This window comes from Mus caroli, chromosome 18 (assembly GCF_900094665.2).
Source record: "Mus caroli chromosome 18, CAROLI_EIJ_v1.1, whole genome shotgun sequence".
NCBI classification, from domain to species: domain Eukaryota; kingdom Metazoa; phylum Chordata; class Mammalia; order Rodentia; family Muridae; genus Mus; species Mus caroli.
The window spans coordinates 6,993,601-7,019,573 of NC_034587.1; the positions used below are offsets into that span (position 1 = coordinate 6,993,601).

At 39.5% G+C, this 25,973-nt stretch overlaps 1 protein-coding gene across 2 annotated transcripts in view; it reads left to right on the top strand.

Annotated features, from left to right (window-relative positions):
* Positions 1-25,973, top strand: part of Greb1l (GREB1 like retinoic acid receptor coactivator) — a 231,759-nt gene that overhangs the window by 113,302 nt on the left and 92,484 nt on the right. For both annotated transcript variants that reach the window (XM_029471989.1, XM_021150817.2), the window contains exons 2-4: positions 7,823-7,929; positions 16,182-16,341; positions 16,539-16,736. In XM_029471989.1, coding sequence (XP_029327849.1) covers positions 16,185-16,341; positions 16,539-16,736 — 355 coding nt within the window. In that variant the 5' untranslated portion in view covers positions 7,823-7,929; positions 16,182-16,184. The remainder of the gene's footprint in view (positions 1-7,822; positions 7,930-16,181; positions 16,342-16,538; positions 16,737-25,973) is intronic.

Genomic DNA, 25,973 nt, shown 5'->3' on the forward strand with positions numbered 1-25,973 from the left:
CTGCCAGACTGATTTCCAGAGTGGTTGTACAAGCTTGCAGTCCCACCAACAATGGAGGAGTGTTCCTCTTTCTCCACATCCTCGCCAGCATCTGTTGTCACCTGAGTTTTTGATCTTAGCCATTCTGACTGGTGTGAGGTGGAATCTCAGGGTTGTTTTGATTTGTGTGATTACAGTAAGTTTGTGGTTTCATTTCATGTTGAACATCCAGTTTCCCCAGCAGTTTACTCTGTGTTCTTTATGTCTTTGCTGAGGACCAATTGATAGTGTGTAAATTTGTTTTGGAGTCTTCTGTTCTGTCCCATTAGTTCGTTTCTTCTGTCAGCGTGGATATTTTCATGCCAGTAACATGCTGTTTCAGTCTGCGCAATTCTGAAGTGAATTTTGAAAGCGGGTGGCCTGATTCCTTCATGATTTTTGGTTTTGTTCTTTCTATCCTTTTTCTTTTTTTCTTTTTTTTTTTTTTAGGAGAGGGAGTGGTAAAAGGCAGTTTAAGAAATCTTTAACTATTCAGTGTCTATTGACTCCATACAAATTTTAGGATTTGCTTTCTATTTTGTGGAAATTATTGTTGGAATTTAATTGTGGCTGCATTAAATCTGTTGGGTTTTGTTGTTGTTGTTGTTGTTGTTGGTAATGTGGGTATTTTAGTAACACTACTGTTCTACTCTTTGAAAATCAGCCATTTTCTAATGTATTTACATCAGTTTAATTCACCAGTGTGTTGTGGACTTTTATTTTCTATTTCATTGTTTGAATTTTTAAATTGACTTTGTTGAGTTTACAAATTAAATTTTATTCATTACTGGCAGTGTACTGTTAGCGTACAGTGATGCTATGAACTTTTTGTGCTGATTTTTTTAATTAACTTTACTATGTATTCGTTTGAACAGTTTTTAAAGGAGTCTTGGGATATTCCACATAAAAGAGCATGCCATCTACAAAGAGTATATCATTTCATATTTAGTCTAGAAGTGTGTTGCTTTTAATTCCCTCTTTGAAGAAGATGGTCAAGCGTCAGCAATGGGGCCTGGCTCCCAGCATAGGCAATATTCACTGTGGTCAGGGTGTCTGACTGAAAACCCCAGTCAAGGCTTGGTGGGCTCAGTGTTTGCATTTGTAATGCTCTGTTTTTCTTCCTTTCTTTCTTTTAGACATGTGTTTTTTTATTTTGTGTTCATTGGTGTTTTGCCTGCTTGTATGATTGTGAGGGTGTCACATCTTGGAGTTACAGACAGATGTGAGCTGCCATGTGGGTGCTAATAAATATAGCAAAGCTAATTTTTAAAATAAACTTATAAAGTTCATAGCATCACTGTGTGCAGAAAACTGCCAGTAATGAATGACGTGAACCTGGATCCTCTGGAAGAGCTGTCAGTGCTCTTAACCACTGAGTTGTCTCTGCAATCCCTCAGAGAACTTTCTTTGCACATTTCAAAATAGCAACATATATTTTACAGTATGTGTCCATTATTGTATTTGGCTGTGTTTCTTTGGTCGGTTTTTAGTAGGTTTGGCTTTATTTTTTCTCTCTCTCTCTCTTTCTCTTTCTTTTAAACAGATTCTTGTTGTGTAGCCCAGCAGGCTTTAAATTTGTAGTGATCTTTCTGCCCAGTCCCCCCATGTGAGACTACAAGTGTGTATCATGACACTTGGCACAGCCCCAGTTTTAGTGTTGGCATTTTAGAATGTAGTTTCATCATTTGAGGAACTGTCTCATCTCTGCTCTCTTCTAAGTCATGATTCCTACCAAACAGGAACTGCTTTTTTTCTTTGAAGTACGAATAGCACCAGTCTATTGCACTGAATAAATATTTAATGGAGATTGAATGTTTCCTGTCTGGTAGATCGATTACTTTTGTCAATTCCCTAAGGAAAGCACTTTAAAAAAAAATGTCCTGCAGTAGGCTAAGGAATTTGCTTTCCTTGGTATTATGATTTATATAAGCTTTGTTTGTTTTTTTCAGTGATAAATAGTTTCATGGCCCTTAGGCTTTTAGTTATGAGCTTATTCTTATTTAATATGTATGACTGGAATTTCATGTCATCTCAAAATATAAACCTCAGAATCATCAGTTTAGTAACACACAATAAAATTATTTCCTAAAAGAACTGAGTTTTCTAGAATTTTTGGCATTTAAGGCTATGAAAATGACGTGTAAAAATGTTTGCAGTAGAGTTTTAATAGAAAATTAAAACTCCCAAGACAAATTATTACTTACTGTTAGTTGACAAATATTTGTATTTCTTGAATTAGTCACATTCTTATTTAATTATTACTCAGATATTTGTTAAAGCCTTAGATTTAAATTAAATACATTTCTCTTTGGAGTAGCTATGAAGTCAGTGAGAGAAGGAATTTGTAGGTGCTCTACGCAGCCCTGTTTTCTGGATGAAGCGCGGTGGACAGAATCACCAACTCAGCAAATCTGACTATGACACAAGGAAAGAACAGACACACGCCACGTGGTGGTGGCACACAACTTTAATCTCAGCAGAGCAGGTGGAGCTCTGTGAGGTCAAAGCCAACATGGTCTACAGACTGAGAAATCCTGTCTCCAACAAACAAACAAACAATGAATGAATGAATGAATGAATGATAAATAACTAAATAGATACAGGAAGGTACTAGTTGGGGAGAAAAAAATTCGCAATAATGGGTGCTGGATAAGAGTATCAATATAATATAATACAATCTATACATGCATGTAATTGTCAAAAATAAATTAATTTAATTGAGTAGAAAGTTTTCAATTTGTGAGACTATAGAAATATTCTATCACTATAGAAAATATTCTGTGTGTTTTGTCACTATGGTGTTCAGTTGAAACCTATCAATATCAGCTAGAAAATGTAAGTCATTTAAATAAAACAGAAAAATGAATAGACAGAAAAAGTATATAAATGCTTTCTATTATTTTTTCTAAGAAGAATATTGAACATAATTGTGACATGAGTAAGTCACACCTGGTGATGAAATGTCCTCTATTTGTAAGAAATAATTCCATAGTGATTAGCATATGACAACCTGTTTAAATAACCATTGCTATTGTTCAGAGTTTCTTTTGCTTGAGGAAGACTGTGCCTCAGCAAAATGGTAATACATGTTTGGTAATAAAATGACAAAAGGCAGTGGAGTCAGAATGAATCTCTTACCAGTTTTTAGGTCTTTTTGACCATATGAAATCTTTACTTTGGGGGATTTGTTAAAATATTTTACAGCACACAGATTTTAATTAAATTGATACCATACTGATGGAAGTTGGATAGCATTACCCAGAGGGAAGAGATAGGTTGGGATAAACTGGAAAGAGCTTAAAAAGTTCTGCTAACATTTGATGCAAGTGAGAGGAGCAGCTACATTTGAGAAGTTTCTTCCTGTTCCAAGCCTAGAGGAAGGAGAACCTGCCCTTTACCCCCAATGTCTGCAGCATTCTTCTGCCTCATAATATCATTGCCAAGAAAATGGGCCCAATCCTAAGTGGCACATGTTCTTGCCTGCGGTTGAAGAAGCCTGTGGGTTGTTTGTAAGGTATTGCAGATCCAAGTCTGCAGAAGTGACAGGGGACGTGGGGAGTGCTCTTGTCCAGGAAGGAAGCTTCCTAGACATTACAACTCTTGTCCAGGAGCCAAATGGAAGATAAATCACCACTGGCCACCTCTTCTTATTGAAATGGTTCAGCCCTGGCCTTTAACTGGAGGACTCACAGGGTTTTGAAGTGCAAATAGGATGGTGAAGGGTAAACTCTTTTAGGACTTCATGTTGATGGATTTTCCCCCTGTGTGGGTTTCTAACCCTGACTGTGATCTGGAAGCGACCCTGAAAGAAAGAAAAGTCTTACTTTGTTTTTGATCAGTCAAGCAATAAGAACTTGCCATAGGGATGTGCTTGCCGCGCATGCATATGGGTCTTGTCTTAAAGAAGATAATTTAATTGGAGCTTTGGGGAGCCCTTTGCAGAGGTGCTGTCATTTGAAGATCACTTCTTTCTCGCTACTAATGCCCAAGTTTGAGAGTACTAAAGGACATGTTGTTTTAGGAGAATGATGTTGAGCTAGTTCAGGATGGACAAAGTCTTCTACAAGATGATAGTCACTCCATAATCCAAGTTGTACACATTCATTCTGTTATTTTGCATACGTTTTTTGCCAGCCTTAAACATAAAATAAGAAATTCTGAGAGTATAAGAAAACTGTACTATGATATTTATAAATATGCCAAAGTAACAAAATAGGAGACACAGAAATGTTTAAATAAGAGGTGTTGATTCATAGAGCAAGTTCTGTTTATTCTCCAAATAATGTAAACACAATGGATAAAGCATCTTTTAAATGTTGTGGTGATCTTTAGATGAGAGGAATCCTTACAGACTACAAACTCAGCCCAAATTTAGCATAACTTCAAGGCTTTATATGTGAAGATTTTAAAGAAAAATTAAAGTAGTTTACTAAGCAAATATTATTTTCTTTGCTCATAGTTCATAGTTGATGCGCCTGTCTTTGGAATTCTGGATCTTTGATGTACCAAACATGTTTGTAGTATTTGTCCTTTTTTTGAGAATAACATTTATTTCTCTACAATAAAGGCTTACAACTGTGTCTCTTGATATTTCTTATAAAAATGGATCACTAATCTCCATAATTGACATTGATCCCAGTGTTTAATTGAACCTCTAAGTTCAATTAAAATTCCTTCAGAATTTCCCCATCCTGGTATATAAATTTCAGAGGTGTACTTCTTCCCATTGCATTTGAAATAAGGACAAACCTCCAGACTCTAGATGGACAGAATCTCCTGTATGTAGAGCTTCCCTGGCATTGGTTTGTTGCTGGGAAATGTTCACATGACCTCTCCTTTGTTTGTAGCCCTTCCCAGAATGCTCTCCTGTTCACTATCTTTTTAAACCCAAGTTGGAGGTTGTCTGATTAATGAATGGTGAGCTTTTCTATTCGGAGCTATGCATATTGTTGACATTGTGTCACATGTTGCTTTTTAATTTCTGATGTGCTTAATGTGTTTTTAATTTGCAAAGCATGAGTGTTCCTTTCATAGCAGTAGAATAGAGTCAGTGTTTCTAAGTCCAGATATTGCTTTATGCAAACAAGAAGAGTCAGACTGAATTGAAGTCCTGGGTTTCCTTCAACACACATGTCAATGAATTTCACTTTGAATATTGTTGAATAAAAGAAGACACTTGAGAAAGGCTTTTCTTTCTAAGACCATCTCTTGCCTCTTGGCCAGTGAATTGCCCCAATATAAAAGCACTGGGCAAAGTGAGTTACAGAGGGAAAAGGCAATCCACAAATGATCACTCCTTTCTGCCTTTGATTGTGTCGGATTTTGTTGTGTGTGTGGCAATTGTTTTCTTTTTCACTTAGAAGAGGTTTATGGTTCGATGCCTGTCAAGTCAGAGCCCGTCCTTAAGGTGGCAGTTGTATTTCTCTCTGAGTTCCTGGAGGTGATGGTAATCCTTTGTTCACCCAGCAGTGTGCTTGCTCTGGAGAGCATCTGCCACTCTATGCATTACAAGATGGATGGGTCTCCAGTGAACTGCTGGGGGAAGCAAATGGTGAAAACAAGAAAAGACAAGGGGTTTCGGGGTCTGCAGAGGACAGACAACAAGGAAACACTTAGAAATCAAGAACAAGCTGAGAGACACAGGAAGGGAGCAGGGATGAACCCATGTCGCTCTATAAACATCTTGGAGCTCCACGTCTTTCAGTGGCTTGTGGTGGTCTGAGGGAGTGCTCTACCTCATGGTAACAAGTTTGTGTTTCTGATTTTGGGGGTGTGTGGGGGGCTGTGTGTGTGTGTGTGTGTGTATATATATATATAAAGTGTTGGGAAAGAACAATAATGGTAGGGATGATTTATTAAGACTTTGCTTTAAAATTTTAAAGATTAAGCTAAAAATCAAACTTTTAGCCATTTCAGTTTCCTTTTTCTTGTTTGCTTTTCTCTCCTTTCTGTTTTATAAGCAACTGACAACTTGAAAAGTTTTGGCCGTGTACCAAATATCCTCAGTGTTTTCTAAACACTTTTGGCACTTCTGCAGGGGAGTACTGAGAGCTCTGTCTTAATGGAGGCTGTTGGGGTAGGGTGAAGGTGGGGGTTAAGTTGTTTTAAATTATCTCCAGTTTCATTTAATGGGTTCTGTGATGGAAGAAAAAAATATATTTTTTTATTGATCTATCAGATGTTAGAGGTTTGTATTGTACTCATTTTGTTGGTAATGGTCACAGTGTGTAAATCCTTACCCAGGCAAAGTCCCTCCTGTGGGACAAGAGAGGGAAGGAGATCGGCTAGGGATAGAAGAGGGGAGAAGAAAGAGCGGTGTACCCAGAAAACAAAAAATGATTTTTTTCAAACTTTCAAACTTATTGGCATTTGTCTAGGAAAAAGTCCATCGTTTGAAAGGCAGAGAGACTGAGATGGTTAGAAGCTTTAGCTAGACAAATGGTGGAGGCTGGAGCGCCTCCTTCTCCATGGTGTAAATAAGAGATGAAAGCAGAGGGGTGACAACAAAGGATCAGGTCCTTTAAGGAAATGTGTGCAGCCTGAATAGGGGTCTGTGGCCCGGGGCCAAAGGTCTCAGCTTTGAGTGTAATTAGAAGAAAATACAAAAATGTCATTACTAGCAGGTAAACTGTGTAGCACGTGGCTAAAAATTAGCAATTTTAGACTCCAAAGCTATTGGAATTGGATTATTGACCTTTTAAAAATCATTAAAGTACTGCAGAATTGGACTGTTCTTGTTGGCAATAATGCAGTTTGACCTCATTGACCATATGGGGTAGTCTTGGGTTTAGATTAGGTAGGAAGGCTCCCGATTCTGAAAGATGCTATTTGTGCATGTGTCAGTGGAAAATGTGTGAACGTGATTATTCTGTGAGAAGGTGTTCTTCCAATAAAGAGAGGTTATGATAAATATTTTTATCCTCAAATCTGAAATGTTTCTTTTCTGCCTTTCAAGTTGACGTAAAAAGAAAAGTACAAAAAGATTTTGTTAACATGACTTCAAGTATTTTAGTGTTATAAGTATATGTACCAGGCTTTCTGCACTTACACAGTCTTACAGGACCAAGACTCTTTAGTTTTCTTTTTTAGATACAGTAAAAATTCTAAGTTATGTATAAAAATTAATGACAAGTTCCTTTAATTCATTTAAGGCCTTTGCAGCTTTATCTTACTTTTCATGCAATAGTTTATATCAACCATAATCTATTTAGCAAAGAGGAATAATAGGCACATTATTCAATCTATTGTAGATAATTAAAATTAATTTAACACCTCCTAGAAATACACTACTCAGAAGTTAGGAAATAGCCTTTTCTCTTCCTGCAATTTTTCTTTCTGAAATCATTACAGACTCTCAAAAAGTAGAAAAACATTATTTTGGTTATTAGTTACATTTGATCTTTTTGTATTTCTTTGAATAAATTAATTTTAGACACATAGCAAGAATTTTTAAATTCCCAAATGTCTTCAAATAAGAAATTTACCTTGTATTAATTCCATTTCCAAGATATAAGTGTTCTGTGGACTTTTAGTGTTATGGTAACACTAGCCAAAAAACTTGCCCAGCTTGCACTAAGGGAAGGGATGGGATTTAAAAACCGATTCCTTTTGAATATAGTTGAATATATATTGGAGTGCAGTTATGTGAGGACTGCAGGAAGAGGAAACCTCTTTGCTTTTTCTCATTGTAACAAATACAGTTAAGTAGGACTTCTGTGATTTTATAGAATTTTAGGTAATGTAGATTGTTATATTGTAAAATTAAAGGCCCTTGGGAATAACTTGTGCTTTTATGTTTTTATAGGTGCAAAGAAACCTTAAGAAACTTCTAACCGAGAACAAGCTCCCAGAGGTGTTGACTGCCTAACTTAACCATGAACATGATTTAAAAATGTTAATATATGAACCAAGGTATTGTATGACTATATTCTTCTTCTTAAACTTTCCATGATCAAATTCGTTTGGGGAGTTGTTACAGTTAAAGCTGTGACGTTTGATCCTTACACTAACTAAGCAGATGTTTATATAGACACTCTCTTGTTCTTATCCACCCTGCGTGCCTACTGCACTTCATCTTCTCACTCCTTAAGTAAAACTTACTCCAGAATACATTTTTCTCCCAGCTAGCTCTGTATTTCCTAGTGACATAAACTGAGAAAAGAAAAATGAATTCAAGGGCTAAAGAGAAAACTCAGTGGCCAGAAGTGCTCACACTGGGTAGACGCGCTCATCGTAGGTAGAAGTGCTCATCCTGTGTACAGCATGTCCTGTCATGCTCACCCTCAGCCCTCTCCATGATGAACTCTTTGGTTCCTCTTTGGTGATTACAATTTTCTTTCAGATTGTCTACTAAGAGACTTCTAGACTCTCAATTATGCAGACACGCCCAAACTGTATTTAGAAATCATATATTTACAGTTCATTTCACATACTAATGTTCTGAGACTTAGGTTACAGAGGCTTTCTAGGATATTTTGGCTTTATTTTTAGAAGACTTCTAACTCAGGGGAAAAGGGTGATATAGGTCATCCTCTTCCCACAGCAAGGAAAAAAATATTAAGAATTGAGAATTTAGGGTGACCGCAATAGGTGAAGCTTGGCTTTTAGAAGGAACACACCCCAAACTCTCTTTTCCCCTTTGGTAGTTGTGGTGTGTTTAAATAGCCTGGTGTTTTCAAGGAAGGCCAAAGATCTCTTCCTCTTTTATGACCTGCTGTATCCCTTTGAGGCCAGAGAGAACAAGAGGGTCATTGCCACTTCACCCTGGTCCCTGTTTGTTCCCTCATGATGACCACAAAGACACTGAAACCCAGTATTGGCTCAACATCTGGAAAGCAGTCAGAGGGAGGGAGGAGGCAGGAAAGCAGGCGAACTTGCATTCTGTTTCACCAGGTGCCAGGAGGAAGCAACATTAGCCTTTTTGATAAGGGAGGCAAATTCTGTGGGCCCTGGCATTAGGCTTCAACAATTGAAGAGGTCAAAGGACAGCTGAGCCGGGTCAGCGAGACACCATGGGGTGTATTTTGTTACTTAGTAAAAGGAGCAGCCTCCTAAAACCTTAAAGGATTCCCTTGAAAAATCTGTGTTGTGAAAAGGTTTTATGAGTCTCATGGCAATAACTCCTGATTTATCTAAGGAACGCTAGCTTTTGTCTAATGGAGGGATAATCCTCACCAAATGTTGGCGAGGATTCGACTCAGCAGAGGTCTGAAAGAACAGTTTAGATCTGAAGTGGACTTTGCTTTCCAGAACGTTTATCATTTTAATGTTTCTGTCTCAACAAAGAATTCTGCACTGTTGAAATATTGCCTTTTCCATTTCTTGGAACTGAAAGCAGTTAGGGGAATGCCAGGCCAGGGAGCCAGTCACATTAATTTCAAAATTATTCTATGTGCTTCAGACCCTTCTTATACATAGAGAACTATTAAACCTTTTTCAAATATCAAAACCTGCTAACTCTAGAATGTTATCTTTAAATTTCTTTTTATTGTACTTATAAAAGGCTTACATGAAATGAAGTATGTTTCAGGCTCACAGTTTTAAATTTTTTTAATAATTATTGCTTTCTGTGTGTATGTGTAGCTCTGGGGATTGAACTCAGGGCTTCATATATACTAGGCAAGCACTCAGCTACTGAGCTACAGCTCTGGCCCACAAACTTAATTTTAACTGTTAATAGCTGACAGAAGGGAACTATGAGCTAGCGACTAATGTCAAATCCTCCACTTTTTCCTGAAAAAAAAAAAAGTTTTATATATACTGTATCAGGAAGAAAATAATCAATGTGAGAGTCATTAATAAAAATGTTCTGTTGTGGCAGTGCATTTGCCCAGCAAATGTGATGCCGGGGTTCTATGTCCAACACTGACAAAGGTGGTGCAACAAGGAACATTCTTTTTGAAAGCAGTTGGAGAAGTGGGAGGGGTGTGTGTGGAGTGTGGTCTCTTTGTTGGGTGAGTTTCGAATACCTTTAAAGACATTAGTCTCCTGGCAGTCAGGTAATGACAGTATTTTGATATTCTACTTTATATATCATGTATATGTACATATATAGAAAGAAGGCATATGTGTCAATATAGAAATATTAATATAGAATAATAATATAACAAAGAAAAATCATGTGTATGATAGGCCTTGTTAAACACTTTTACTAATTTGTAAATTAGTTGTGATTACTGTATTTATTAACTACAGGCAAATGGCGTTTTCCAATCCTTTTTTTTCAATAATGAGTCCTATTCAGGGAACATATATATGAGTGTCTATTTTCTCAAGGTTAAAGTGTCTTTCAACAACTAATTTAGAAACCTGAGTGTGTGGCTGATAATTGCCTAGAGAAAACACACAGCTGTTTAAGTAGCATTGAAATTGCAGCGAATCTGACAAGGGCAGTCAGCAGAGTTAATTAGATAAGGAAAGACTGATGGGGGAAATGTGGGGGTGGGGAAGAGAACACGATTAGGGAGAATGGGGGGATGAGAGGGGGTCACAGGAGAGGAGACAAGGTGGGGAGGCAGGAATAGGGATGGGGCAAAGCAAGAGCTCTACACAGGGCCACGAGGGTCACTTGTTCTTCTCTGTGAAACTGTGTACCCCCTCTTTTAATGTTTCCTCCCAGTTAAAACGGGGTGTGTTTCTGCTTCTCAGTTGTGCAATATGGGTGCATCTGTAAAAAGCCCCAAACTCACATCTGTTGGGAAAGGGCAGCTGTTTGGTAATAGTACCTAAGAAGAATGATCAGATTCCGATTCTGAACCACAGTTCAATGTGCTGGCCTTAGATGGACTGTATTTTACTGTTCTTACTTGGAACCTGGACTTCTCCTTCCTCTTTGCACTGTTTAATTCTTTCTCAGGTGCATGCTAAGGGGACCCTGTTTCTAGATTAAATTACCCACCCTCACCTCAAACCAAACAGACTGTAGAAGTCTTTCACGTGTCCTTACTTATATATCCAATGGGTTAGTGCTCATAGCTCACTTTCTAAACAGTATCAGTATTATAAAAATCAGATGGGGATGGTTAAATAATAGAATTTAAACAAAGAAAAAAATCATTATCTTTGCCTTTGCTGCTACACTTCCAAAAGTATCAACTGACATTTGGAACGATGTTTTAGTGCTATCTTTTAAATTACGTTTGCATTTGGGAAACTAGGTTTTACCCCTGGAGCTTTGTGCAGATTTCCATCCCCACCGAGATGGATTCTCCAAAGTCACAGAGGTTTTGAAATCTGCCTGTGACAGTCCTGATGGATGTGATGGCCCACACTTTAGAAGCATTTCTCATTATTTAATGTTTTCTGTTCTGGATTATTGACTTTTCTTCCTAATGAAGAATTGGTCTCTGGGGACATGGTGGAGGTCTTGCTGCCTCGGCCACTCGGCTGCTTTGAGTGCACCCAGGAACTATACCCGTTCCAGAGTCTTGACGGTTTTTTTCTTACAGAAGAATGTCTGGTATTTCAAAGAAGAAAGTAAAGGTTTTTAAATAGGAATACTGTATCTCTTTGTTACAGATTGAAGTAGAGTCCTACTTCATCTTCCTATGACAGTCTTCGTAATTGCTATGAAATCACTGGGTGTATCACAGTGATTCTGTCTATGGCTGAGGACAATTGTGTGATCTACTGAAAACAGTAGAATTTATACTTAACTTAGTAAGTCTGCTTTAAGAAAATACCAGTACTTTTGGCTTCAGAACGCATCAAAATAGACCCCATCTAAAGGTACAAAAGACTAAGGCATGACTGTCTGTTTGTTTTTTTCATTAGTTAATTTATTTATTCACTTTACATCCTGATCACAGGCCCCCCTCCTCCCAGTCCCAACCTCACAAGCCCCCTCCCCTTCTCTGAGGAGAATGGGAAGCCTCCCTTGGGTAGCATCTTACCCTGGGATATCAAGTCCCAGCAGGAGGAAGTACTTCCTCTCCCACTGAGACCAGGCCTTGGAAGGGATCCAATGGCAGGCAATAAAGTCCAAGACAGCTTTCACTCTAGCTGTTAGGGGACCCACATGAAGACCAAGCTTCACGTCTGCTACAAATGTGTATGAGTACAGCTCCCACCTGCTCTTTAGTTAGTGGTTCAGTCTCTGTGAGCCCTCTTGGGCCCAGGTTAGTTGACTTTGTAGGTTGTCTTGTGCTGTCCTTGACCCTTCTGCCCTGTTCAATTCTATCCCCCACTCTTCCACAGGACTCCCTAAGCTCTGCCTGATGTTTGGCTACAGGTCTTTGCAACTGTGTCTATCTTCTAAGGCTCTCAGGAGACAGTTATGCTAGGCTCCTGTCTGCAAGCATAGCAGGGTATCATTATTAGTGTCCAAGTTGGCTCTTTCAAGTCCAAGTTGGCACTTTCAAGGGATGGGTCTCAAGTTGGGCCAGTCATTGGTTGGCCATTCCCTCAATCTCTGCTCCATCTTTATTTCTGTGCATCTTGTAGGCAGGACAAATTTTGGGTTGAAGATTTTATGAGGGATTGATGTCCCCCTCCCTCTACTGAAATTCCCATCTGGTGAAGCACTGTCATTTAATCTAATTGGTTTTTCATATTTTCAGCAAAAACGGTGGATTTGAAAATGCAATAGAACACATTTGTTTTGAATGCATGCTAAGCTTTGTGCTATATCAGAATTTGCTTTAAAAGAGATAGTATTGTGTCAAATCTGGTTAATATACAATTAGATAAGACACAAAAATTCAGTATCTCTTTCTGCTTTTCTCTCAATTCTGGCTTCACAGAATATCTACGCATCCCAAAAACTCACAATCAAATAAGGGAGTTAAACAAATACTCAAGCCAGATAATACAAATAATTAAGGGTAACAAACGTCTATTTAAAAGAATAAGCCCAGCTGAGAGTTAGCTCAATAGTATAGCACATACTTAGCACACACAAGGACTGGGGTCAATCACCAGCATCAGTAAATAAGTAAATAATAAAATACTAAGACAGCCCAAAAGAGAGTAAACTGTGAATGTGCATTTGTGTGTAGTTTGGTGTTAAAGGCTCCATATGAACTTAGAAGAACTGAACTTGGTGTATTTGTTTGAGAACCACCCATCATCTCTCTCAGTCTCCCTAGCCATAGCCTCAAACCCACAGTGAATATGTTAGTAAGAATAGAATCTACAGTGCAACAGTGCTTCCTTTCCTTCTGAAAAATCAAATTGTATTGCTGGAAGAGCTTGGGAAAGATGTTCAAGCTCATTACCAAACCCTCTGAACTTGAGAAGTTGCTGTCTCGCAATCATTGCCTAGTAAGATGGCTACTTGGCACATGTAGCTGTTTAAATTAAGTGCAATGAGGTAAGATGTGAGTCACAATAGCCACATTTCAGGTCTTGGCCATCTAATGTGGCTTACAGACACCATGTGTTGGAACTGAATACACAGAACATTCCTGTCGGTCTGGGATGTCTATTGAGTAGCACTTGGTGTCAAATGTTATTCAGGATTTTGATATAAAATATTTTAATGAATTATACATAATGGTAAATAGCAGCTTTTGGAATTTTTATATTGATAGTTATATGTGACTGAAGCAGAGACCGAGAACCTGCTGTGGCACCTAACACACTCAAAGGAGTTTTTGTCTTTTCTTAGTAGTCCTAATGTAGCCAGTGCTGAGACACCAAAGCAAAAGGCAACCTTCACTACTAAGTCTTTATGCACATAGTCCTACACAGGCACTTTTTACAAGACTTTATAGACTCAAAATCTCATTTAGTCTCATAAAAACTAGAAGATTTGCCGTCTTGCCCCATTCCACAAATGAGAGATGAAGTGGGCAGCATCAGCCAGGAAACTATAGGGCAGGAATCAACTTGAGAGCCTGTGTGCTTCACTGCAAGGTTCTCGGTAATGAGAGACTGAGAGATGGTAATGATAAATAGTGGGGGAAGTGCATGACAGTGTCTGTAAAGGCAGAGGGAACAATCTAGTAAGTTGCACAACGCTATCTCTTTTTCTGCTCTAGCAATAAATTCTGCTTTTAAAATAATATTAAAACAGAAACAACAAACACCCCATATGGTTCACCCCACTAAAAGGACATACTATCTTCACTTTCATATCTCTCTCTCTCTCTCTCTCTCTCTCTCTCTCTCCTCTTATCTCTCTCTCTCTCTCTCTCTCTCTCTCTCTCTCTCTCTCTCTCTCTGTGTGTGTGTGTGTGTGTGTGTGTGTGTGTGTGTGTGTGTGTGTGTGATATAGCCCAGGCTATCCTGGAACTTGCAATAAGTGCTCCTGCCTCAACATCCAGAGTGCTGTACAATACAGGTGTGCACTACTGCACACAGCTGCTCTCACCCTTTTCTGTTTCAAACAACACATTAAAACATGAAAAAGCAGCCAAGCGGTGGTGGCGCACGCCTTTAATCCCAGCACTTGGGAGGCAGAGGCAGGCAGATTTCTGAGTTCCAGGCCAACCTGGTCTACAAAGTGAGTTCCAGGACAACCAGGGCTATACAGAGAAACTCTGTCTCAAAAAACCAAAAACAAACAAAAAAATAACAAAACAAAAACATGAAAAAGCATGTGTATTTTTTAAGTTTAAATTTGAATCTTAATTTAAAAGTGGAATGGCTCTGTTCATTTGCAGAAACCTAGTTTTGATTCTGTTTGTTTTTCTAAGAACTCTGCTTTTCCCCTTGAGTAGCAAGTTTATCCATGGGCTTTTATACTGTAAATTTGCTTTGATCAATGTGTGCTTTCTGTGTTTCATGTCTCTCATTCTTAACTGGGGGAGGGGGTCCTGGGAACAGAGTCTGTGTAGTAATTAGTATGTTGGTAGTTAGTATGTTGTTTTGCTTTTCATTTGCAGGAGAGAAGAAATTGAGGGGGTCTGTGGGAAATAGCTGGAACCTATTTCCCCAACTTCCCTTTTCTTGCCCCCCCCCTGGTTGCTTACGCCCTCCACACTACCCTAACTTCCTATGGAAAGGGAAAAGGCAAGAGCAGAAACTGCCATGGTAGCATGGTGGTTGGTAGCGGGTTCCATCTGCACTTCAAGCAGTTAGTTAGTGGTGCAGAAAGGGCCACACTATCTTCTACCTTCCCTTCTCATCCCTCGGTATCACAAACGTGGCCAATGGTCCCTGGAAGGTCTGTGATATGGAAATCGATGTCATATATGCTCTCTTGTTGCATTTGCTTTAATGACTAACTTTGAAATGTCTTTCTCAATTTTCTAACTGAAATCATGTTCCCTACTAACATCCTAGCAGGTGTTCCCCCATCTCAGGCAGTGATGAATGCCAATAATTTCAGTGACCCTAAGTATTCCGTACAGTGTTTAGAATCTGTTACGTTGAAAGGGCTTCCTCTGGGACTCCACCTTTCCTTAAGTAGCATGAGGCTTTCAAGGGTAGAAAACATCATCATTTGTGCTAAAGAAGCCCTGGGTCAGCTCTCTGCCCTTTATAGTTTTTAAAATGCTGCTTCCTTTTACAGCAAGTCTGAACACCTGTATCCAATTAAGTACATGATGGTAAAGCTCCATTTCCCATTTTTATGCTGACTTAAGGTCTTCATTCAGTGCATTGTTTGCCCTGTGTATATGAATCCGGCATTTACTTTTTAAACAATCAGGGAACAGAGTTAAGATTTTGTACACTGGGAGCTGGAGAGGTGGTTCAGTAGGTAAAATCGTTTATATCACTCACATGGGAGCCCACTACTATCTGTAACCCCAATTCCAGAGGCCTGTTCCAAGCATGCATGGGTGCACATATGCAGGCAAAACACTCAAATAAAAAAATTAAAGATAATGTTATGTTTAATTTAATTCAAAATACCTCCTGGGGAATGTAGTTTCTAGGACTTGCTAGGACAGCTGACTTGTCAGACTGGCAATAGACTGAGAAGAGATGAGATTTCTAGGCACTTTGCTCTGGACAAAGGCCACCTTTGGAATTGTTCTACTGATCATGGGCAGGAAGTCCCTGTGGTTGTCAGAAGAGGTCCAGATCCCTTAGATCTGGAATTACAGATGGCTGTGCCCACCATGTGGATTCTGTGAGCCAAACCCAAGTCTTCTGAAAGAGCAACAAGTACTCGGAACAGTTCAGCCACCTTTCCAGCCCCATCCATGGAGTTTTAGGACAGAAACATCTAATACAAAATTCCCTTTCTACTTTTTCTTTGGGATGTGCTGGTACAGACCATGGGGAACTCATATGCTGGGCAACTGAAATCTGCTAGATTCGAAGAAGCTCTACACAATTCCATAGAAGCCTCGCTCAGATGTAGTACTGCAGTGCCACGGCCAATCTTCTCCCAGCTCTACTTGGACCCAGACCAGCACCCTTTCTCCACTACAGGTAAGTTTCTCAATTACAGGCCTTTTTAGATTCCTTTCAAAAGAAGTGGGGATTCTAAATCCTGGGAACTCAAACAAATGTTTAAAATGCTAATTTCCCCCCCTCCTCAAAGATATCTTTCAGATTTCTCTTATAATCAATTTTCCATAAGCTTCTTTTTTAAAATTAAATATGCATTGGTTTCCTCGTTTAAACAGATGTCAAACCAAAGGTGGAAGATCTAGATAAAGACCTAGTACATCCCTATACTCAAAATGGCGGCGTGGATTTTTCTCACAATGTAGCAATGAATGAAATGGAAGATGATGAAGATGAAGAAGAAATGTCTGACTCAAACAGCCCACCAATTCCCTACTCACAAAAACCTGCCCCAGAAGGATCTTGCACCACAGATGGTAGGTTCACACTTTTGAGCTCTTTTTGGCCTTGTATTGTAACATCATCTGATCTGTTTTCTTCCATGTGGACACCAGGCACTGAGGGAAGGAGTGACTGTGTCCTCTCCCCATGATCTCTTAAGGGTTCATAACAGTTGTCTACAGGAAACACAAGTCCTACCCACTCTTGTAGATGAAGACACTGGGGTTCATGGTTAAACAGATCTGTTCCCTGAGAACCTGCAAGTTCAGGTTCTCTCCTTCCACCCTGGGCACGCTAGGAATCAAACTCAAACGGCCATGCTTGCCAGCAGGCACCTTTGCCTACTGAGCTATCTCACTGGCCTTACAGCTATACTCACTGAGTGCAGAAGTAAAATATAAATCTTTTATAAATATCGTGTTGTTTGATTCTCTCTGTCTGTTTGTCTGTCTCTCTATTTTTTGAGAGTAGGTCTCATTATGAAGTGTGAGCTGGCCTGGAACGAGTATGCTGGCCTCTGACTCACAGAGATTTATTTGCCTGCCTCTTCCTCCGCAGTGCTGGGATTAAGCTGTATACCACAACACTGGCTTGCTGATCTCACTCTGTTTGTTCAAGTCAGCTTTAGTTCCTACCACACTTTTAACCACATTTTAAATGAGGGAACCCTGGTTTCTAATGTTTTCATTGTTTGTGGTTTCTGTGAGATCCCAACTTAATTCTACCTTCTTCCTGCCACATAGTTGTGGAGTTCTGATTGTCCACCTAATTAGTGTGTGGGATGTGGGTTTTATATTCAGACTGGCATTAACCTGCATAGTGTCAGAGCACGAAAAGATTGAGGAAACCAGGGGGCTGGAAACAAGAAGGTTCCAGGTCTCAGGAGAGAAGACAGTTTCCTGCCAAAGCTTGGAGAACAAATAATTTGATGAAAATTACAACCGTATCCAGGCATAGCCAGAAAAATTGTTGTCCTTGAGAGTTTGTTTTCTTTTGATTTCCTACTTCCCTGAGGATCTGACAACCCGTAGAGGGATCCAGATCCTCTTGTTACAGGGGAAAGAGACCTGAATGATCCTCCTATAGCTCACAAGTATCCCTAGAAGGAGTGAGTGTCCATCAGTGCTAGGCCTGCCCACAGTGCATCACTTCTTACGGACCTGCCTCCAAGTAACGATTGACTCTTTGCCCAGACTTCCCATGAGGTACCTCCCTTACTCATTACGGATGTGCCACGGCCTTTCGCCCCATGGAGATGTGAACACTGACAGCATATGTTGCTGTTCACTTGATTCCAGTTATCATTACACCTTTTCCTTTAACTGAGCATTCAGCTCATCAAGCAACACGTGACATTTACCAGGGCTTTACATGATGGCGACTTGTGGAGAACCGAATTACACGTGATAATTAAATAGAACCAGAGTAAAAACTTACGGGATGATTGTGAAGCAAGCAAACTGTCTAATTGAGCTATTAAGCAAATTGTCTTCCAAAGCATGAGGAAGAGACTTTTCCCTGTCTTTCAGTACTCGGGCCATGTTTTCAATTTCGCAGTGGTGTTATTTATAACCAAGTATTTTTAAAAGGTACCAAGATATAAAGTTGAGGACCCCCTCCCAAAAACAAAACAAAACAAAAACCAAACCAAACAAACAAACAAAACCACATGCCTTTAATCCCTGCACGAGGGAGGCAGAGGGGGTGGATCTCTGTGAGTTGAAGGCCAGCCTGATATATTTAGTGAATTCCAGGCCAGCCAGAGCTACATGGTAAGATCCTGTCTCAAAGAAAACAAATCAACAAAAAAACCGCACAAGGTTAGGCTACAGCCTGTATATTTATGTCAAGGTCTCACTCTAACTCAGGCTAATGCTTAACTGAAGCTGTAGCTGTAGAATTTGGGGTGATCTTTCTACCTCAGCCCCAAAGGAGCAATGGTAATTTTAAAGGTAAAGGCAAACAATTTTTCTGAGAATAAAGAAATGTCCCCCACCAAAGTAGAAGATTCAAATCTAACACATTCTGAAAACAATTCTGTACTCGAATTCCTGCATCAACTGCTTCCAATTCTTATAATTCATGCCCCTCCGTAACTTCCCCTTCATCATAAGGTGGCATTTAAAATAAAAAGCTGTTTATAACTTGGTATTTTATATTTCACAGTGTTGTCAATTTTGCTTGCTCAAAGAAAGTTCTAGGAATCTTCTTGCTCAAAAAAGGAAAACAATCCCAAAGCTGTGCTCACAAAACAGCATTGAAACGGGACTGTAACAACTGTGGCCTTGTTTGAAAATGCCACCTTCCAGCTCCTGGGAAACCCCTATTTACCTAAGGCTTAAGGCACCTTAAAGCTATTTTTAGAGGCAATTTAGATAAGCAGATACTTGACATCTGAAGGGCTGCTGAGGCTTGCCATTCATAGGTAAATTTTGGTTGCTAATTTCTTATGTAAATGATTAGAATAGAGTGGGTTCCCATCCTGCTGGGAGGCAGTTGATTGTCTGCGCAGGTGAAGAGCAACCAGATTTTCGACCTCTGAATGCTGCTTTGATTGCTTTAGTTTGAATTTACCTCTGTGTCAGTAAACGCTCCTTTCTCTCCCTTTTTATTTACTCTGGAGCCTTCAAGTTGGAGATAATTGGTGGGCACAAATCTCTTTCTATGAAGTGAAAACCTTGGCTATTTAATTAGGAAAATGCAGATGAAGTCTATAAAGAAGGCCCAGTGCTACCACCACCACTGTTTTAATTAAAATCATTTGTCACAAAAGAGCGGAGGCTCTTTTGCTCTCAAAAGTGAAGTGATTCCAAGAACAAGTTTGTGAAGCAAGTTGTCAACCCATATAAGTAACTATCTTCCCTTCCCGTGGACAGTCACAGCCGAGACTTCCGTGGGGTGCTCTGAGGTTTCCTCTGCGGCTTCTGAAGCCATTCCTCGTCCTCGCCCAGTCTCACTGGATACTGGGACCTTGTGGGTCTGGAAATCCAGCCACGTTTCACGGATTCTAAGCCCTGACAATGAGTTTAGGAATCAGTTAGGAAATGTTTACAGAACAGCAGGCCCTCCCTCGGCAGGTGAACTTTGCACTCGGTATCTTTCCGTTGACTCTGACCATCTTTGGCCGTGAGTGACCTGGTTTCTTCCGGAGCTACCCCAGCCTCTCTGTTCCCCTCTCTTCTCACCCCATTCTTTCCTTTTAATTAAACTGCCTGAGGCTGCTCTTGGCAAGTAACTAGAAGATAAGAGAAGTTCTTTACAAGATTATTTTTAGGGGCAACTTTACCTTTGTAGAAAATGCAAGCCAGTAGTTCTACTTGCATACATATATAATTTCTCCTGTGAACAGCATAGTACAGGAAGCACATTTGTTACAATTAATAAGCTAGTGCTCATATATTTTTATTAACATTAACAATCAAGGCTATGGTTTGCTTTAGTTCCTTGCTTTTACCTAATGTCTTTTTTTGAGCCATGATCCTATATTACACTAGATTTAATTGTATTATCTCCTTAGAAGTGACATTTTTTCTAGAAGTTCTTTCCTGGTTTTGATGGCTCTGGCAATTTTAGGAATATTAGTCAAAAATATTATCAGAAACAACTTTATTGGAAGGGTCTGTCTCTTCTGATGACTCAAGATCTACGTGTCTGGATGACAACCACAGAGGTTTAACGCCATGTCTGTCACATTATTCCAAGAATGCCCAGTGTCAGTACTCCCATTACTGACTGGGTGCTGAACTTAGTTACCTGAAGCAGTGTCTTCTCACACCCCACCCCATAGTGTGGAAGAAATGCATACAGTAGGGAGTTATGCACCACATCCTGTGGGCAGAGTAGCTATGTTTATTTGAAGTTTTACCTCATAGGGACTCATTTCTTCTCCACCATTTATTCATTCATTCAACCATTTATTCCCATCCTTATGGATATTTATTTTCCGTTTTGTGTTATGCACAACACTGCTGAATGTGTTGTAACTTAAAGAATCCCATTTTCAGTTATTGGGAGCTTTTGAGTGGTTGGTTCTTGCAAACTTTCTACAGACACACCGATTTTCTCTTTTCTCGGGTATAAAAAAACCATGAAAGCATGCTTCTTCCAGGGCTGTTCATTGTTTACTGATCCTCTGTCCTCTGTCTCAACAAAACAACAACTTCTTTGATCACTCCCACCTGTGCCTTCTCAACTTGGTTTAGCCAGGGACCCCCCCCCCCACTAAAGTCTATCCTTGGTAAACTGAAGGTGTTCTGAGGGACCCTATTTCAAAATAATAGGGTGGACATCAGAACTGAAGAAAATGCCTGACATGGTCCTTTGGCATACAAGGGGGCTGAGGGAGAGAGAGAGAGAGAGAGAGAGAGAGAGAGAGACAGACAGACAGAGAGAGAGACAGAGAGAGAGACAGAGACAGAGAGACAGAGACAGAGAGAGACAGAGAGACAGAGAGAGACAGAGAGAGACAGAGAGATCAGGATTACAAGATCATTCTTGTGGTTTGTCAAAGCTTTCCAGACTGACAAACTCTAGGTCTGGAAACCCTCAGCCTTGAGTCATGAGAGTCGTGAGAGTCCACTGAGAGCTAAATCCTTGAATTTCAGAATTCATCGGTGAGAATGAGCTAGGTGGAGGATGGCATACTCCACAGCTGACAAGGATAGCATAGTAAATGCTCCACAGAATTCAGACTAAAAGGAGCACAGTGAGAACAGGTTATAGAACTGATAGTAACAAGCAAGAAAGATTATAGTGCAGTATCCTATGCTACACTGGAGCTAGGGAAAGCATTAGGCACAAGTCAGAAGAACACTTATTCTGTTGTCATTTTTGAGACCTATTTATTTTTATTTCTCTCTCTCTCTCTCTGTGTGTGTGTGTGTGTGTTAGTTTAGGTTTTATTGCTGTGAAAAAAAAAAAAAACTATGACCCAGGCAACTCATGAAGGAAAATATTTAATTAAGTCTGGCTTACAGTTTGAGAGGTTTAGTTCTCATCATGGCAGGAAGTGTGGCGGCATTAGGCAGGCATGGTACTGGAAGAGTTCTACATCTTGACCTTCAGGCCGCAGAAGATGTGTGTTCCACCCTGGATGAAGCTTGAGCATAGGAGACCTTAAAGCCTGCCCCCATAGTGAAACACTTCCTTCAACAAGGCCACTCCTCCTAATAGTGCCGCTCCCCATGGGCCAAACATTTAAACACATGAGTTTATGGGAGCCAAAACAGGCTAGTCTTGAATTCAAGGTCTTCCTGCCTTAGTATCTGAAGTGTTAGGATTTTAGGCATATGCCTTTCCGGCCAGCAAGAGATTTAAAAGTTGAAGGAGCACCTCCGTTGGCGTCAGAGCTGGCTTCTGGTACCCTCTCCATTGGTTATGGTGACTTGGCTGAGGACATTAGGTTAGCCTTCCCAGAGCTTTCTCTCACTTACATACTGAAGAGGTTGGAAGAGGTAGTGTTTCCCAATCTTCTGAGTAACAAATCACTTTTAGAAATGTAGACACTTTAAACTTCCTTGAGCTTTTTTAAATAATTCTGTCATTGCATGGCATATGATAAAAATGTTTTATGTCTATGAGTACTCTGTCATATACATATAGTCCTGCATGAAAAAACTGGGGATCAAATAAAAAAGGTGGTTGTGAGCCACCATGTAGGTTCTGGGAATTGAACTCAGAATCTATGGAAGAAAAACCAGTGTTCTTCACTACTGAACCATCTTTTTGGCCTCCTAAAAATTTTAACTTTAAGTAGAAAGCAATTATTCTAAATTGACAAATACATTATCAACATGTTCTTTTATATTTATGCTATACAACTGTCTACAGTTTATGATTCAGTAGTTGTAGCTTAATTAACTGTAAGTTAGATACATTTAAAAAAGGAGTGTTTGTTGAAGATTCAAAAATAAAAGATTTTTCCTTGTTTTAGGAGAGACAGATGGATTTAAATGTTTTCATCATTTAAAAAACACCCAAAACTACTCTCCCTCCCCCATCCCCAGGTGTGGCTGTAGAAATCCCAAGCAAACCAGGGAAGGGCGCTCACTGAATTGTATTCCCAGTCCCCAGATCTACACCGTACACCTCAGATGTGGGAGTTAGATATTTGGAGCTAAAGGGATATAGAAATTTATTTCCACAAATTTTATATTTTTGCTCTATGTGATAAAATTTAGGCTGGATTGTAATTACTATTTTTTTTATCTTTATAACATTAATTCCCAGTGCTTGAGAGGAAGAGACTGGTGAATCTCTATGAGTTCAAGGCCAGCCTGATTTACATAGCCAGTTGTAGGCCAGCCAGAGCTACTTAGTGAGACTCTGTCTCAAAATAAAACAAAAGAAACATGAATTTTTTTGGTATATAAACTTATATTGATGCATTTTATATAATCTTACTGATTCTGTGTATGTGTATATATGTGTGTATATATGTATATGTGTGTTGCATGTTTGTTATGTCTGTGTGTTACTAGGAATTAAACTAATTCACATGTTTAGGTGCACTCTATACTAAAGTACATTTCTAACATTATAATTTAAAACTTATGGTTTTGTTTATACTTGAGAATTTTATACATGTACATAATGAGATACAATTTATCCATTCTCTTAAATTTCCCCAATGTATCCTAACTTCATGTCCTTTGGCGGGGGTAGGGGGAGAGTCTGAAAACTCACTAAATTCAGCTGTAGTGCTTCCCACATGTGCTAGCAGCTACCAGTGGCTCCTTATTACAGGAAAATGTCTGAATGAGGGAGGGAGATGAATTCAACCCTGTATAACCAATGATCATATTTGGGTACATTAGTAAAGTTACTTTTTCCCGTTTATCTGAGCTTCCCAACCTTATCCAGCAGCCCATTATACATATGAATTAAACAATATATCAATATAGATGAAAACAATGTGAAATTGTATAAAAGGTGAAGATACACTGTGACAATGGGCTTTGTCTCAATGAGCTATGAGTTCATGGGACTCGTTCCACTCACACTCTACAGGTGCTGAGTGAAAGGCCATCTTCTCTTTTACAGTGGGGAATTACAATAAACAGTTGAGTTTTAGGAGATGATAATGATGACTATTTAAATTTCACTCAGAGAATTAGTAGGACCATGAGATGGCTCACAGGGTAAAGGTGCCTGCCATGGACGCCGTGATGCCCAGAATCCATGTGAAGGTGGTTAGGACAGAAAAAACTGCACAAAGTTGCCCTCTGTGAGCCACCCAGCATAGATTCTGGGGTCCCAGTTGTGCTCCTCTACAAGAGTAGTAAGAACTCTTGACCTCTGAGCCATCTCTCAGCCCCAACCTTAAGGTTTTATGTAATGGCGGTGTCCTCAAAACCTTGCAGTAGTTTTGTGAGTTGGTACAGGTTGTGGTTGTCATTTCCTTCTCAGTGACAAAGGCACCTCCCAGAGATGCAGTCCAATTAATATGCAGTCATAAACTTCTCATCAATGGTTTATGCATGCTAGTTAGCAAGATAGTTTATGTCCCACTCCTCGAAGCAAGTCATACTTAGAGTGAAGATGCCACTCCCTGGGGAATTGTGTTCTAGGTTTACTGCTGATTAGTAATCTCTCTGATGAGAAATCTTGAGACTCCTTTCAATGCTTTCAGGTACTTCCTAGTTTCATATTTTGTAATTTTAAAACTTAAGTTTTATTTAAATTGTACATAGTCTCTATCTGTCCCCTGGAGCTTGATTTATAGGTAGTTGTGATCTTGTTCCATGTGGGTGCTGAGAAATGAACTCAGGTCCTCTGCAAAAGCAACAGGTACATTTAATCACCAAGCTTCTTTCCAGCCCCTAATATTTTGTAATTTGATGCAAAAGCCTGTCTGTGCCACCCTTAAGTAGACCACAGCCACGCACCACCACACTTAGTGCTCAGCTTGTCTTTTGCCAGACTGAACAGTGTGTTCTTCATTTTTCTTATATAACAAACTCCCATGTCTTATATCCCTAAACTTTACTGGACTCATTTTATAACCTTGAAGAAGTTCCTTACCTTCCTGAGACCCAGTCTCTCCATCCCTGGCAAGGAGATAATCTATTCCTAAAGCTGCGGAGAGAAGCGTGCCTGCCTGCCTGTTGGTAGTACTCCTTAAACATAAGTATCTGCCATCAGCAGCAGTATTGTTAATTCCCAAATCTCAAGCCATTTAACGTTGTTACCCAAGGACAGTACAAAGCAGATATTGACTCCAAAAAAAAAGTTCATCAACTGAATAACTTACATTCTTCATGATACTAATGATTTGTTTTTCAAATAAGCAGATGACAGTTTAAGTAACAAAATTGTTAAGGAATTCAGTGTAACTTTTAGATATTACTTATGTCAGGAACTCTAAAAGTTGGATTAATTTCATCAGTATTAAAGAGGATCTGTAAGTCTGAAGTAATTGAGCAACATTATTTTGATCAGTCTGGTCTTCTGTTGACTTTCTAACTCTGGTATGCCTGCTTTCAAGTTTTGATGATCCAAAGCATGACAGATTTGTATTCAAACATACAGTATTTTGATGGGGTTTAATTTTTTTTCACTTACTAACTGATGGCATCCAATTATTTGTTGGCTTATGGTAAAATCATGAGATGACTTAATGCTCATGGAATTCCACATTTCTTCAGAGTTGGGTTATGAGTAATGAAGATAGTAATTTCTCCAGATTTATATGTGGAGAGTTAGGTGTTCATCTGCCACTTTCCACCAACATTCTGTTGCAAGTGACAGAACCGCAATGAAACCAGCATAGGCAAAATGAGGAAATTATTGGAAGAATTCAGACGTTAAAGATCACAGGATAGTTACTGTCAAACTCACCTGCCCAGCTTTCTGACGCTGCCAAGAGACTTCTCTCACAGGTCAAGAAACAAGGGAGGTGCCAGAGATCAAACTGGATCATGCCTCCTTAGCCCCCAGCTCCATGTTGAGAATTCCTATGCAAAATCATTGATTGGCCAATTTTATCAGATGTCTGCTTCTAGACCAATCATCTATGACCAGAAAAGTGGGATATTAAAGTAGCGCAGATAGAGCAGAGTTCCAGTGTCTGGTTGGTTGGGAACATCACAGCTCTAGAAAGAGTGCACATGTTAGAGCACAGAGAGGGTCATCTTAAAACAACAGGGCTGCAGCTGCCTCTATGATGTTGGGTTTGAAATTATTCACTTCTTACATTTTCTTCTAACTAACTCACCACGAGTTCTCCCCTGCCACCCATCTCCACCCTACCTGGGTTTTGTGAGACAGTGTTT